This window comes from Leptinotarsa decemlineata, unplaced genomic scaffold (genome assembly GCF_025532065.1).
Source record: "Leptinotarsa decemlineata unplaced genomic scaffold, Ldec_3_MD MMD2_tig00026340_RagTag_RagTag, whole genome shotgun sequence".
NCBI lineage: Eukaryota > Metazoa > Arthropoda > Insecta > Coleoptera > Chrysomelidae > Leptinotarsa > Leptinotarsa decemlineata.
In genome coordinates, this window is record NW_027412694.1 from 11341994 (window position 1) to 11359221 (window position 17228).

The 17228-nt window shown below is 34.8% G+C and overlaps 1 protein-coding gene across 2 annotated transcripts in view; it reads left to right on the forward strand.

Annotated features, from left to right (window-relative positions):
- The window catches only part of tst (superkiller complex helicase subunit twister), a 39036-nt gene that overhangs the window by 19793 nt on the left and 2015 nt on the right, over positions 1-17228 (forward strand). For both annotated transcript variants that reach the window (XM_074183425.1, XM_074183424.1), the window contains one exon: positions 7751-7885. In XM_074183425.1, coding sequence (XP_074039526.1) covers positions 7751-7885 — 135 coding nt within the window. The remainder of the gene's footprint in view (positions 1-7750; positions 7886-17228) is intronic.

Consider the following 17228-nt stretch of genomic DNA (forward strand, 5'->3'; position numbering starts at 1 on the left):
GGAAAAAACCCCTTTCGAAACAACTACTTTCATATAAATACACAAAAGAAAAAACCTTTTGATTCAACTACTTTTATATGAACATTGAATTATACAAAAAACTAATTTTTCTATTCTCTTCGTACTTCAGAAACTCATTTTAGAATTGAATCTGATATCATTCACAGGATTGCTACACAATATAGTATATGAAAGAAGTAAAATTTCACTTACATGGAACACTGTCATCCTCAATGGCAGACAATGGTGTTTCGGAGTAAGACATTTACCTTATTACCTCTTCAGCACCAATCTGAATAACATTGGAAGATGATGCACTCAATTCATTCATAACATCACGACTTGATGCCACAGATGACTTGAATCTACTCATTCGTTTATTTGATTTAATCCCAACTATAGGAATCTTGTTTAAATTGAAAGAGTATATTTTCAGAAGATATCAATTTTTGGGAAAGAGTTTGGCTTTCTACTTCTCCATCTTTATACAAAAATTGTGAGAACCTTCCAAAGAAAGGAAGGAAGCAATCATTCTCAAAATAAACTATAAAGATGTGTAGATCAGGAATGCTTGAAGACGCACTCATACAAGTTTGTTATTTCGCAACATCGATATCAACCATTGTGGATGACAGCATTTCATTTCCGTATAATATAGATTAGATTAGATTTTTTTATTGGTCAAGTTATTACACCTTAGTGCTGTGACAAGTCAATAATGTATAAAATATGGCCGAAAGTGAAGGTAGTGTTTCAGATAGGCTAAAGATAAAGTGCAAATAATGTAAAAAAAAAGTTCTCGTCAGGATTAAGTTGTGTGAAATGTGAATCAGTTTATCACAAAGCATGTGCAATCAGAACAAAAACATGTTGTGATGAACCAATAAAGGAGAAATACACCGTAGAATCGGGTATTATTGAAGAAGCATTTTTATTGGAGGAAAATGCATTACTGAAGCAAATCATTTCAGATAAAAACACAATTATCGAAGATAAAGAACATTTAATCAAACTACTAAATGGAAAAGTATCCTTTCTAGAAGAAAAATTGCGACTCCAAAATGTAAATAAAACTTCAACTACCTATAAGAAACATCAACAGACCATACCAACAAAAAAAAATACCCTAGAATCCAATGTCAAATTAACTGATACAAAAAAAGATTCAGTAGCACAAACGAACAGAACCAACTGGGAACAAAACGACATAAAAAGTATGAGTCATACTGAAGAAAATAAAGTAAATATCTTGGAAGTATTAGACATTCCCACTTTACAGGGTGTACCAACTATTAATTCCAGCTCTGTGGCAACTGAAATAATGAAGGTTCAGAGTGAACAGAAGCTTAAGGAAATAATAAACTTGGAAAATGATATCCAAAATAATGAGAATACGAAAGGGAAGGAGAATCTCCAAGAACCAGACAGTCCTTTCAAAACAGTTAGACGTCGAAGAAAGCAAAAACCAAAATACTAGATTGGACAAGCGGCAGTGAGTGTAGAGGATGAAACTAACAGTTTTGTAGGGAGAGCTAATGAAATTCGAATTTCGCTTTTTATAATAAAAGTCAAGGATCATGTATCAGAAGAAATGATAATAAATTATCTGGAGGAAAAGACGATTAAAAAAAATCTGATCTATGTCAAAGAAATTGACACATTTAAAAAATATAAAGACAATAAATGTTTCAAAGTGGGCCTTGACTATGTATTAAAAGCTGCTGCGTATACTAGTTCCTTCTGGCCACGGGGGGTAGCGGTCCACAGGTTTTATTTTAGGAAAGAGGAGAAATACATAAGAAATAACGAAAGCAAAAGTACAGAAATTGATGATTTTCTTACCGTCCTACATATTTATGAATATCCAAGGCATATCAAACAAATGTGATTCCCTTAGCGTTATGCTGACATCGTGCAATGCAGATATAATATGTATAGACGAACACTGGCTAACTGACAAAGAAATGGAGGTAACTGTGGTAAAAAAATTTAAATTAATTTCCTACTTTGCACGATCCTGTCATGGTAGAGGCGGAGTATGTATATATGTAAAACATGGTCTTGAGGTAGTACCAATCTCCCAAAAAAGTGTGGAGAAGAATTTCGAAGCATGCCTAGCTAGAGTTAGAATTCCAAAGACTCAAAATGCAGTATGGGTTATGGCTGTATACAGAACTCGAAAGAGTGACTTTAAAGACTATATACATAACATGGAACTAGTACTGCATGAAATTCATAACAATAAGGACGATTACATTATTTGTGGTGATGTGAACGTAAATTTTCTTGAACATAGCTCAATGAAATTGTCCCTAATAAACCTAATGTCAGAATATAATATTAGTTACCATATACATGAACCCACACGAATAACAAAACGAAGTGTGACGTGTATTGATAACATATTCTCTAGTCTGGAGGTGAGTGATGTAAAAGTTTGTAACTCCTTTTTGTCAGATCATACATACCAAACATGCTCGTTTAAACTGACTTCCTTAGAAATTAGTGAGCCTAAATATACCTATAAGAGAAACTTCAATAACTTAAATAATCAAACCTTTCGACATCTCCTGTCTAATGAAAAATGGGCGGATATGTATAAAGCTTCTACATTTGAAAACAAGTTCTCTTCTTTTTATAATACCTTCCTTTACCACTATAGTTGTGCTTTTCCCTTGACTCGTAAACCTAATAATCCAAATAAAGTTAAAAAATGGTTCACACCTGAAATAAAGCTAATGCATGACCAACTCTACAAAATGGACAAAATTAGAAAAGAGGTTGATGATCCACACTATACAGAACACTATAAACAAATAAAAAAAAGAATATAAAAACCTAGTGAAACAACATCAGAGAAGCAGAAACGATAACAGAAAAATAGAATCTAATAACATTATGAAAGATAGCTGGAAAATCATAAATGAATCAAAATCTAACAATTTCATTAGTTCTTCTATTAACGTTATTGACAATCATGGTGACCCAATTATCGATCCTTTAAAAAAGAGCAATTTTATCAATGATTTCTTTATCGACTCTTTCAAAACAAATGTACCAAACTACGATAAAAAAAATCAAGAAAACCAAATCAAGCTTTTTTTATCACCAACGACGCCTGATGAAATTTTAAGAATGCTGTCAAAAACTGCATCTAAACCCGCAGCTGGTTTAGATGAAATAAATGGTAAAGTGATGAAAATAGTAGGCGACGTTATTGCTGAACCACTCTCCTATTTGATCAATGCATCATTTACATATGGGGCATTTCCAGATTTGAAAGTGTCCAAATGCATACCAGTTTTCAAAAATAAAGGCTCAAAAGATGATTTAAAATGTTACCGATCTATATGTGTGCAAAGCCAAATTGCTAAGCTTTTTGAATCAGCCTACTCTACCAGACTAATAAACTATCTAGAACACTTTGAGCTACTTTCTAATACTCAACATGGTTTTAGAAACAATAAATCAACAAAAACAGCTATTCTGGATTGCATTGGTTTTATTTACGGTGCTCTGAACAATAAAAATCATGTTCTTAGTTTATTTTATGACTTCAGTCGTGCTTTTGACACAATTAATCATAAGCTATTGCTCATGAAACTAGATGGCATTGGTGTCAGGGGGGTTGCACATGACTGGGCTACATCATATCTTATGAATAAAGAACAGGTCACAGTGGTAGATGGCGTGAGATCAAACGCGAGAGAAATACATCTAGGTGTACCCCAAGGATCCATTCTGGGACCGCTATTTTTCATTATTTTCATAAATGACATTAAAGATACCTGCACTACGTCAAATCAGATGATTGTCTATGCAGATGACACTAATATACTTATGTCAAATAAAAATACTGATCTAGAAAAAAAGAGTAATGTGGCCTCTAAAAAAATAAGTGACTACTGCTTAAATAACGGTCTCACGATGAATGTCGCCAAAACTTACCACATGCGTTTTCTGCCAAAAAATGTTGCACCCAATTCTGAGCTATACCTGGTAGTCTCTGCCAGTTCCATTCAGAGTAAAAAAACTATAAAATTTCTGGGTCTCACTTTGGATCAGAAATTAACATGGGAAGCACACATACAAACATTGTGTTCAAAAATGAGCACTTCCTGTTATATAATAAGAAACTTAAGAGAAACTGTTTCACATGACGTTTTAAGAACACTTTATTTTGGGTTAGTTCAGTCAGCCCTACAGTATGGACTGATCTTCTGGGGTTTTTCCTGTCATTTTAAGGAGGCATTCCATGCACACAAGAAGGTATTGAGGACTATATTTAAAGCCCATCCAAGTTCAACCTGCAAACCTCTTTTTAAACAATTTCAAATAATGACGCTGCCTTGTTTTTATATATCTCAGTTAATAATGTTTGTAGAGGAAAATGAAATAGAGTTCAAAAAAATCGTGATGTTCACTCGTATTTGACTAGAAATAGAGAAAATTTTTACCAGCCTCATTCTAGACTTGGAGTATGCCAAAATTCACCGAATTATATGGGTATCGAATGTTTTAACAAAGTAAAGAGCTTTATTGACAATAATAACAACATTAATATTTTCAAGAAAAATTTACATCTGTTTTTAATTGATAACTCATTCTATAGTATTGATGAGATTTTAGACTTTTAACTTTATATAGTCTACGTAGGTCTATCTCTCTTATTTTAGTTGTGTATGATCTATGTAGGTCTATCTCTCTTTAGATTTATACGATTATGTCTCTCATTATGTGAACATATATTGTGTATATTTTTTTTTATCTGACTAGTCCGATAAATGTTATGCATTTTGTAAGTCAACACAGTTTGTATAACCTTTGGTGATAAATAAATATGAATATGAATATGAAATGTAAATTACAATTAAAATTGCCGAAAAGGAGTAGGTAGTATGTAAAAATTGTATATGATACAAGCACAAAACAAAGTAAATAAATATAAAATGTAAAAATGAAAATGTAAAAATAAAGATACATAGTGACAGTACCTACATTGACGATAGTCACTCTGTAAAGCTGAAGTCAGATGCATCATAGTAAGTAAGCATTCTCTGAGAGATGTTTTTTCAGTTTCCGTTTGAAATTAGCGAAGGTTGCATTTTTCATTGATTGGGGCAGTGAGATGTACAATGAGATGTATGAGTTACATCTCCTTGTTATTTCTAGTCTTTGGTTTGGTGCTCTAATATTATCCTTGTTCCTAGTATTATACGAATGGTTGTTACCGTTTGTAATAAACTTTTGTGAATTTTCTTGAATGTGTATCAAATTGCAGTATATTACACATGATGGCAGAGTTAATATATTGAACTTAATAAACCAATTCTTACAGCTCTCCATTTGACCTATTTCAGCTAAAGCTCTGATTGCTCTTTTTTGAATTTTAAATATTCTCGAGATATGAACAGATGTGCCTCAGTTTATCAATCCATAAATTAAGGAACTATGAAACATTGCAAGATAAGCTGTATGGGCAGCTTCAGTACCGACTTTATTTTTTATCTGCCTGATTGCATAGACCTTGCATGATAGATTTTTTGCTAGTTTGTCAGTATGGGGTTTCCAAGTTAACTTTGAATCAATGGTTATACCAAGACATTTCACATTATTTAAGAGATTATGAGACAGCGAGAACATAACTGTTTGTGTCTTGCTTTCATTCACACATAGGCTATTCGCGTTAAACCAGTCCGTAGCTTCTTGAATAACTCGCATTTCTAATTCTGATGACTTATCAATATTTTTTCCCGAATGGCGAAGGAAGTGTCATCGTCGAATAGCATTGTAAACATTGTCATTGAATTTGGCAGATCATTAATATAAATCAAGAAAAGTAGTGGCCCAATAACACTACCTTGTGGAACACCATACAATATCGTTTGTAAGCTACTGAGTTCTTCATTATATGATACACATTGCTTTATCTCATTTAGATATGATGCTAGCAGATTGTGTGTGCGTGTGCTATGCCTACAAATCCATAGTATCACAGTTTTTCTAATAAAATGTCAGTAGAGACACGGTCGAACGCCTTGCTCAGATCGAGGAATATGCCAAGTGTTGATTCTTTGTTTTCAAAACCTTCAGTTATGAAGTCGACTAATTCGAGCACTGCTTTCGACGTGCTTCTTCCTTTCCTGAATCCAAAGTCTATCTGTCAAGATATTTGTGTACTCTAAATAATTTATCATTCTTATTGCCATTCTTTTTTCTACAATTTTTGCGATTACTGGAAGTAGTGCAATTGGTCTGTAATTTGGAGGAAGATTGATATCACCACTTTCAAAGACCGGAATTATCTTTGCAATTTTTAGTTTTGATGGAAATACACCAGATTTCAGAATCAAGTTGACATTGCATGTAATTGGTCGTAGTAGCGCAGATAGGTTTTCTTTGTACTTAACCACTGAAAGATTGTAAATATCAAGCGAGCCCGAGTTTTTTAGGGATTTGATGACTTCACTTACCTCTGCAGTATCAATTTAATAGAAATGCATCGAGTTATCAGCATTGCATGGAACTTGGTGGAGATAGTTTGAGAATGAATTATTGGGTGTGCTCATTTCATTATTCGTATCCAGGGCTACATTTATAAAAAAGTCATTGAACTGCTTTGATGTAAGACAAGTAGAGCTATTCGGGTGATTATTACAACCTATGTTTTTATTTATAAACTGCCAGATTGTTTTTTGTTTACTGTTCAATTCGTTCAGTTGTTTCATCACCTTTTCTTTCGTCATTTTCATAAGTAATTGTTCGTATTTATATATTTTTCATTTAAATTCTGGTGTTGATTTTCTCATAGTTGTTAAAAAGTTTCAATTGATCGTTCAGTATCTGAATTTAATTTTTTGCAGCAATTACTTTTGGATATGAATAAATGCTAGGGTCACGCTTAGAATTCATTCTAACTTTCATGGGAGGAAATTATACTTCCATATAGTAGTTCAGGGTATTATAGTAAACTTGGATCATCTCGTTTATCTCATGTTGTTTAAATAATTCAATCCAATTTTCTGTTGTTAATTTATCGAAGAATAAAGTTTTTTCTGCAACATCTTTATTGTGTAGTGTTCCTGTGACTGATATCTGATTCAATTCCATAACGAATGTTTGGAGTACAAATTTTTCTTTCATGTAACTACTCATAATTATATGAAAGAAGTTGTTTCGAGGGAGATAATAACAGTCTGATTTCTCTCATAGTTTTAAAATAATATAATATTTTCTTAGTATATTTAGGGAGCCTGAAAATAAAAAAAATAAACTAAAATATAGAAAATCCCCATTTCCACAAATTTTTTTAATAATGTTCTTTTTCGTTTGTCAATGGTAATTTAATCTAATACTATGTGAAGCAACAGTTTTTTCACTGATTTTTCAAATGAAAAACCCTATATTATATGAAAGCTTCTTGACGAGCAAGAAGATTTCTATTCTGTTTAAAATCTGTTTTTCCATTAATCAGCTCCCCATACGAACGACAACTTGTTGAGAAACTTGTGCGAGCTAAGGACTAACAAGGTCTTACCTTTTAACGTGTGATTCCTAATACATTATATGTGTAAAATTTGTATAAAATTTTCACACCTTCAGCAACTCGAGGGATATGAGAAAAACTCCAGTCTTTCACTTTATGGTTCTAATGGACCCTTGATGTGACTTTTTTTTTTCAAAGGTTAACTCTTTGTTGATACATTACTAATTCTCAATTACACTGTGAAAAGCTGAATGTTATTTTTAGGCAATAAAAGATATAACAGAAGTACATAATGAAATTGGTGCACAAGAACTGCAATTGGGAATACAGACAGATGAGTTCCAAGAAGATCTGAACTTTGGTTTAGTTCATGTAGTATACGAGTGGGCAACTAATCAGGTAAGAATATGAAGTCGAAACAGGTCAAGAGTAACAGCCACAAAGTATTTGGGTATAATTGTTCTATGTTTTACCTACTTGATCTTTTTTACCTATTAAAATTTGGTTGAACTTGGGAAATCCTGTTTCAATAAAAATTGACGTCTCCGTTACATGCTACCGTCACACTGACAACTCATCTCTTTTTTTTTATCAACATGAATAACTAAATGAACAGTTGAACAGTGTATATAAAAACCAATTATTGTAGAAGTGGATTGAACAAGGGTTAAGCAGATGTATGCTTTCAAGATTTTTGCACCTCGTCCATTGTGATCTTTAATTTTGATGAGACCAGCATAATCCACCCTGGTTATATTAAAGACTGGCGCGGGAGAAACTGTTCGGCGGTAAATTCTCCATGTTGTGGTTTGACACAACGCACACAGGCATTTACAGATTTATATCAGAGAGTCCAAAACCATTCACGAATACAGAACAGCAAGTGTTGGAGTTTACAATGGAACAATCTTATGTGTTATTATTGGAAGATGAGCTTGATTAAATAGTGTTTATTTGACAGAAGTATAGGATGTTTTTTGATTCAATCATAAAATTAGACAAGTTTAGCCTGCCAACTAATCTGATAACGTTATTTGGGCCTAAAAATCAAGAATTTTCGATTTCTTGCTCACTGTTTTGTTTGATTACAATTTCACCAAAGCATCTATAGCGTGATTAAGTTAGAAGTTGTTATTGGGTTGTACTTCCAATCAAGTGACCTATTTTGGGAATTGAATACATTTTTTTGAACATTACCATTACTCTTTGCATATTCGAAAATGCTTTAAGTGGAAATAAATCAGATTCTTGAATATTATGCAGGTTGGTTATCCTTTGTTTCTTTAACTCCGATACTTTAGATGGAAACTCTACAGTTGACTTTGGCTAATCTACTATTGATTGTGAGACCCAAGCAGGACCTGTCTAATAAAGTTTTGGGATAGGTCCCCCTTGTTAATAAGTCTACTGGGTTACCTTTCATTCTTACAAAATTCGAATCTGAAGGATTGATTTAAGATACTTTATTCTGTACAAATGTTTTCAACATATTTCGATGGGTTTTTATCCAACACAAACACATGCTTGAGTTGCTCCAATAAAAGACTCTGTTGGACCTGACACGCATAGCTTTTTTTTTGGTACCTTGGGAGCTGTCTGACTTGTCCATTTAGTCCAAGTTTCCAGAAAACACTGCAGCCTTTTGGGCTTATTGCGTTTATTCTCCCATCTTCTCATGACACTCATTCCATCAGTCTCATTCCCTGTACTAGTTTGTACAGGTTCCGTGTTGGATGTTCGTCATATTCTTCTGGACATAATTTCGTACGTCCATATATTGCCTGCCTCCTGTGATTCAATGCCTCACATTCGCATAAGATGTGTAGAGCTGTTTCTATCCCTTCGTTGCATAATCTGCAGCTGAAGTCTCTGTTGTACAGCCTCATTTTATTCAGGTATTACAGAATTTTTTGAGACAGTGTTCACTGACGTCTTACATCAGCTCAGTATGTTATATGTGTTATTTAATTTATTTATTTTAATACTTAGTTATAACCAATTGAAAATTAAATTAATTGATAGTCCTATATTTTTATTGACAATATCATGTGAACCATGATATATAAAGTTTTATGAATGTCTACACTTTGTCGATAAGATTATTGTATCTTCAGACAATAAAGTATATTTATTATTATTATTATTATAGGTGTCCTCTAAGTGGACAATGACCGGTTAGTAACCCTGTAATTATTCTGAGCCGATCCCTAGTATATTGTAGTAGTTCTTCGGATCTTTTCTCGGATGGTTCCCTAATGAAGGTTCTACTGTGTTTGTTGCCAGATACTTTTGTACAGTACTATGTGTGCTTCTTATTGGTCCATGTCCTAATCTGGTTTCGTACCAATGATTTTGGTACCCCCAGAGCTGGTTCAGGACCTATATATGAAGTTGATGATCCGTGTCTAGCACATTCATCAACTTTATCACTACCTGTGATTCCTGAATGCCCTGGCACCCAGTACAAAGTTAATTTGTTCCTGTTTGCAAGTTCATTCAGTTCTTCATGGCATTCCAGACCAGTTTTGATGTCACCTTCTTGTTTGTCAGATCCCCTAGTGCGCTCTTGCTGTCTGTTAAAATATTGATCTGCTCATTTCTTTGAGGTCTCAGTTTAATAAGCCTTGCACACTGCTAGATAGCATACACCTCCACCTGAAAGACGGACACGCATAGCTTTCATTACCTTATCAACTAATTGTGCTAATAACAAAGCACCGCAATGTTCGAGCTAGGGTATTGTTAAAGATTTTTAAGGGAGTATACCTGGTCTTGCTCACATTAGTTTCACTTCTATATTACTGTTTTTTTATACTTTGGACTTATACCAAGGTTTTTAGTGTCACTTGTGTGACAGTGTCAATTGCTTTACGCAATGCTACATGTAGTAGTATACCAAACTACCTCAGTCAACATAAATATGCTTTGCGCAGCTGTAAGTTACGTATGCGATATACGAAAATACTTTTTTAAAAAGACTTTATTTTTGGACAAATACAACGTTACAGTTCAGGCGAAGTAACAAGAATGCCTGATTATTAAATTAACAATAATTTATAAGTTTCGTTTTGCCGACTTAGCATGTAGTCGCGTCTGGAACAGCGGATGTAACTCTATCCCTGCGTGATGCTCGGTCAGCGAACTCGGGTTCATAACTCCTCCATCCCTAAGACGAAAACAAGAGGGATACTGGTTTGTTTTCGGTATTTTCGGTATGGACGGGTCCTTCTTCTTCTTTTATGGGGGTGGTCCTTTTCTTATAAAATTTCCAGATTGCGAAAGCAGCGGCAGCAACCATCAAGAGGGTTATAAGGATGCTTGCAGAACTGGAGACTGCAGGATGAATTACTTTTGTGTCCTGGATTTGAAGAAACTTGGCATCGTCTTGAAGTTCATGAATTTTCTTCAGGTCTATGGATTTTAGGTGAATTTTTCTGGGTTCCAACCCTTCAGGGTTGATCTTGTTTATTTTGATTTCTGGAATGGTTAAAGGATGGCCTTTCACAATTTCCTTTCTGTTCCATAATTTGAAATCTCCGATTGTGATTCCACAGTTGAATGGTATTTCAACAAGGCTGGGTTCTCTTAAGAGTGTGAATTCATCGCTTTGGCAAGTTTCCAGGATTTTCAGGGGTTTTTCAGCTGGGATTACTAATACATGTTGACTGGAGATAGGTTCTATGATGGGGTTGGCTACGTAGACTCCGGCGGTATGGCAATTTGGATTGTCGGTTACTTTGATAAGAGCTGCTATACAATCGTCTATTTGTAGATCCCGATGATCGTGGCAAATATGTGTGTCCTCGATTGTTGGGCACATCTCATCCTCGTACTGTTGTTGGTTTTCTCCAAGTAGTAGGAACGGGTGACTTGGGACGATTGTGGAATTATTAATTGGGATGGGAAATAGGCGAAACATTTCGAATGAGTTTTGAGAGAAAATTGGAAAATGTATAGCAAATATAAGTTTGTTTTCTGAAAAGGTAACCTGTGTGCCAACCAATTGATAATATGAGATATAACTTTTAAATTGAGGAATCCTGTCTTTATTGTATAATGAAGACAGATGCCCCATTATCTTTTCTAGCTCCGTAGCTGAGATCACAGTGCTGTGTAATGCATTTAATTTTGCAAATGTTAATGCATCTTCTAAATTGTCCAGAAAAGTAATTAAATTTTGGCAATTTAATATAATTTGATTTAGTGTATTTTGCGTTCCCAAATATTCTATCAGGTTTTGACTGATATTGAATTGAAGAAAATCTAGCCGTTTTTTAATTACTTCTTGATTGGTAGTAAGAAGAGTTATTGTATTATTGTAATTGTCTATCAGCTTTTTTGAAAGCGATATCTGCATTGTGATTTCCTTCAGAGTGGAATTTTGGTTACGCTGGAGTTCCTGAATAGCATCGTTATATTTAACTTCATCGTCTGAGTCCAGAGTACCAAAAAGCCATTTGGAAGTTTTTCCCACTAAATTCAACAAACCGCGCTTCGAACGCTTTTGAGGTTCAATATTATTAATTTTGTTTTCTACTTCTAGAATAAGATACTCGGCGTGTTTCAGTAGATTGGACAAAAGTGTTTGCGGAAGGTTAATTTTGACATTTTCTACTATTTCATCTATTATTTCATGATGGGGCATTTGCTGATTAGATTTCGCTACTTGATGACTTCTAACGTGGTCGGCAATTTTATTATAAAAGGATCGTAGATTTTTTAGTTGATTGAAAATTGGGGATATTTCGACAAAATGGATGAAGGTGTGTTTGGTTTCGATTAGTTTGGAAGTTCCAAGGTGGAAAGGGAGCAAAGGAGTTTTCAGTGGTGAGACTTTTATGTCACTGGTTGCTATTCTGGACGTTGTCAGGAGTATGGCTACACGAAGCAATGGCGCCATCAGTTTCATTGTCCTGTGAAAGAACAGATACTTTTTTGGGTCTTTTCATTTGTGATTTGTGTACAAGTTTGTCTTTTGTCGTCTGTATTTTACTCCCTAGGTCTTCAATTACTGTTTTCTTTCTATACCGGGGTTTACTTTTACTTCTGGATGCTGTTTTATCTTTGACAAATGCCGTGGTTCCAGGTTGGAATTCGGGCGGTTCTTCACGCTTTTCATTTTGTTTTTCGTTAAGTTTGGTCTTGTGTTTCAGTGAGGTTTCATGTATTTTTTCAAAAAGGATTTTTAGTCTTTTTCGACGGTCGATTATATACTGGTTCATTATGATTTCATCAGACATATCAAATGGGTCTAGAGCGTCAAGTCGTCCGTGGATAATGTCAAAAGGTTTTTGTTTCGTGACACTGTGAATTGTGGAATTATACCCAACTATAGCGTATTGCATTAATTGTTTTGGGCTCGCTCGTTGGTCTTTCATTTTAAGAACTCGAAACATTTCAATAAGTGTGGAATGGAGTCTTTCTACTGGGCTATTACTATTTGAATTCCCGGGTGTTGTAAAATGAATTTTAATATTGTGGAGGGTACAGAAGTCTTTGAGTAAAGAAGTTTTGAATTCAGTGCCACTATCACACGTGATTGATTTGGGAATTCCGTGATGTGCAATGAAAGTCATTAAATTGTCGAAAACCACGCTTGCCGTGCAAATGGGTTCGAGGGGGTATGCTTGAGCGTACCTCGAGAAAATGTCGATAATAGTCAAAAATTTGGAGTTAGAAATTTGAAATGTGTCTATGTGAATTGCTTCCAAGGGGTCTGTCGGTGTTGGGGTCAATGCAAATTTGATCTTAGGTGGATTTCTATCATATTTTGCTTGTTGGCATATGTCGCAATTATTTATGTATTCTGTTATTTGGTTTTTCATACCTGGCCAAAAATATATTTTTCTAAGGGCTAAGAGTGACTCGTTTATTCCGCGGTGACACGTTTTTTCATGGTGATATCTTATGAGTCCTGTTCGTCTATCTTCGTCCGTTACGTCTTTGACGAACTGTGGCGAAATACAAAGTTTGAATGCTTGATTTTTGAAAAATTTTGGGAGAATGGTAGATAATTTTTGGGCAAGGTCAATTTCTGATTTATTAATGAATATGCAATGTAGTTTTTTAGGGTCCACGTATTCTTTGAAAAAATTTAATATTTCCTGTTCAAAGTTGCCAGATAAATAAACAGTTTGTCTGCGGCCTGTGCCGAAGGGTTTACTGCGAATGACATGATAGGAACCAGATTCTTTTTGATTGAATATAATCTGATTAGTAAATTTATTGATGCAATGCTCGGTTATTTTGATTTCGAGTATTGGGTTTTCTATAGCAGAGTGAACGGTTTCACCGTCGTCGTTGTCAGGTGGCGGTGTTATAATGCGAGGGGATGGATTCTGATTAGAAGGAGGTACTATTTGAATATCAGATATTATGTTTATTTTCTTGTTGTTTTCGATGTTGGGGTTGAATACCTGTTCCAAATTGTCCAGGTCTTCTGTGGATACGTCCAATGGTTGTTCAGAGTTTAGATATTGATTTATATCATCATCTATGTCTCCAGGATTGACTAATATTGATTCACTGTCAATTTGATTGATTTCTACCCTTGATAAGGCATCGGCGTTTGTATTTTGTTTACCCTTTTTGTACATTATCTGATAGTCGTACTCCTCAAGTTTCAGTCTCCATCTCACTAAACGTGAGTTTGGTTCTTTTAGACTGAAAAGCCATTGGAGAGGTTTATGGTCGGTAAATATGAGAAATTTTCTGCCAAACAGATATGGTCTAAAATATTTAGTAGCCCATACTATGGCCAGTAACTCCTTCTCAATCGTGCTGTAGTTTACTTCAGCAGGGTTCAAGGTTCGGGATGCATAAGCAATAGGGCGATCATTTCCTATTTTGCCTTGACTCAAGACAGCACCGATAGCGAAATTAGAGGCATCTGTTGTTACTATGAAAGGTTTTTCGAAATCTGGGTATTGTAGAACTGGGTCATTGCACAGTATTCTCTTACAAAGTTCGAAAGTATTTATGAATTCTGGTGAATGTTCTATCTTTTCTCCTTTTTTGAGACATTTGGTAAAGGGCTTTGTTAGTTTTGCAAAGTCCTTTATGAACCTTCTGTAATATCCTAAAAGTCCCAAAAATGACTTGATATCTTTGGCTGACCGGGGAATTGGAAACTTTTGAATTGCCTCGATTTTTCGAGGATTGGGCCTTATCCCGTCCGGCGTTATAACATGGCCTAGGAATTCGACTTCCTTTCTAAGAAATTCGCATTTATCTATTTGAATTTTCAATCGAGAACTGCGCAATTTCTTAAAGATGAGTTTTAAGTTGGATATGTGTTCTTCAAGGCTTGTCGAAAATATAATGATGTCGTCCATGTACACCAAGCATATTTTATTTTGGAGATCACTCAGGACATTATCAATAACCCTTTGAAATGTTGCTGGAGCGTTCTTGAGCCCAAATGGCATCCTGAGGTACTCAAAATGTCCGTTTTCAACATTAAAAGCGGTTTTTTCGATAGAGTCGGGATGCATTTCTATTTGATGAAACCCTGACGCAAGGTCCAATGTTGAAAAATATTGGCATCGACCTAATTTATCCAAAATATCATTGATATTTGGAAGAGGATATCGATCATCGATGGTCTTTTCGTTTACCTTCCGGTAATCGACTACGATACGCCATTTTTGTTTGCCACTGGCGTCCAACTTTTTTGGGACGATCCAAATGGGGCTACTCCATGGACTCTGGCTTGGTCTTATGATGCCATCGTCTAGCATCTTGTTGATTTGTTTTCGCACTTCCTCTTTATGTACGAATGGATATCTATATGACTTTGTGTATACGGGAATTTCATCATGGGTTTTGATGACATGTTTGACTTTATTTGCGAAGGTTAGTTTTTCATTTTCTTTATGGAAAATGTCTGAAAATTCTCTGCAAAGAGATACTAGAGCAGAGTGTTCTTCGCTATTCAAGTGGTCGCAACGAATTAGGTTTGTTATATCAAGAGTTTTTTCGCAAGGAGATTCTACTTCAGAATTTTTGAAATGGAATAAATAAAAATTTTCTTTTTGATTATCAGAAAAAGGAGAACCTTTTATTGGTTCATTGAAAGTTATTGAAACTGATTCGTCTGAGTAATTGTGAATTTCGATTCTAGCTAATCCATTTTTGGCTGTCGTGAGTGTTTCAGGGATGAAAATATTTTGAAAATTGCATTCGGGTATTAAAACATCATCAGAATATTGAGAAACAGGGACTTCCACTGAGACAATTTCCTTGGCATTAATAGTTACGCTGTAAGCTTCCTTATTTGGATTTCTAAACAGTATTGGAATTTTAACTTTTTCGTTAACTAAACAATTTTGAACCAAATCTACACGAAAATTCATTTTTTGTAGTTCTCCCAGGCCCAAAATACCATCGAAGAATGAATGAAAATCAAATAGAATGAATTTTATTATTTGGTCTGAATTGAGTTCTTTAAAAGACCTAACATCAGCTTTGAATCTAACTTCCTTTTCACCTATACCTGTTTTAATTTTGGAGGGGCTATGATAAATACTTTCTGGAAAGAATTTTTCGGCAATAGAGGGCCGCATCATCGAATGATAACACCCTGTATCAATTAACAATTTCATAGGTGGGTCAAGTATTTCTATATAGGGTAGGCTATTGTTTATTTCGGTGTACATTTCAGTGGTTATGTCCCGTGGTTGGTGTGGCCAAACTGCTGAAAATTTTCAGGGGTTTCTGGAAAATCTCCAGGGTTTTCATAAACTTCAGTTTGGGGATTTACGTCCGAATTGTGGTCGTAAGTGTAATAGTCATGTTTAAATTCTGAGTCATAGTTATCAGGAATATTGTCAGAGTCGTTCGGGGCATTAGTATTTTCTAGAAGATCGGGCGACTCTTCATCAATTTGGTAAATTTCCTGAGACGTGAAGTTACGAGGACCTGATGGTGCGAATTTATTTTGGGGGTTATTCGGTTGCCTATGGAATGTGTTTCTGGATGTGACTGACATTGGTTCTGGTTGATTTGGAGGTGTCCTCCCTGTAGGTTTGAAGACATTTGGGGGTGGACCAAAGACTTGTCTGTTTGTTGGGAAGTTTCTGTGGACAGGTCGTGGCTGAACATTGATAGGTTGTCTGGGAAATGAGTTTGCAGAAAATGACTGAGGTGCTGAATGTCTCGTTTCGAATTTTGGTCTTTGGGGAGTGTCATAGTTGAAATTTGGAGTGTTAAATGAAAATTGTTGATTATTTCCAAAATTTTGAGGAATGTTTTGTGGGCTTGCAAATCTTGAAATTTGCGTGTTTTGAAATTGCGGTCTTGTGACAACTTTCGTATGTTGAGGCATTATGGAAGTTCTAAACAGATTTTGGGTATATTGAAAATTTTCTTCTTCTATAATGTAAGTCATAGCGGCTTCTAAAGAATCTGGATTCTTTATTCTAATCAAGCTCTGTAATGGACCTGATATACCTCTAATAAAAGTTCTCAAACAAATTTGTTGGTATTGTCTTACATAAATTAATTTAGTAGCAGCATCCATTTCTGTGTCAAGAAATGAATTTATTTTTTGTATAAGAGTGCTTCTCAAAATTTGTAACCTTTTACCAAAATCCAAAGTGGATTCATTTCTTAGAGGTCTACACATGAGTAAATCTTGTTCTAGACATTCAAGATTTCGTTTATCACCAAAACATTGAACAAGAGCGGACTTTATTGAATCCCAAGTAGTTAATTCACTTCTACAACCTACTAATAATTGAGC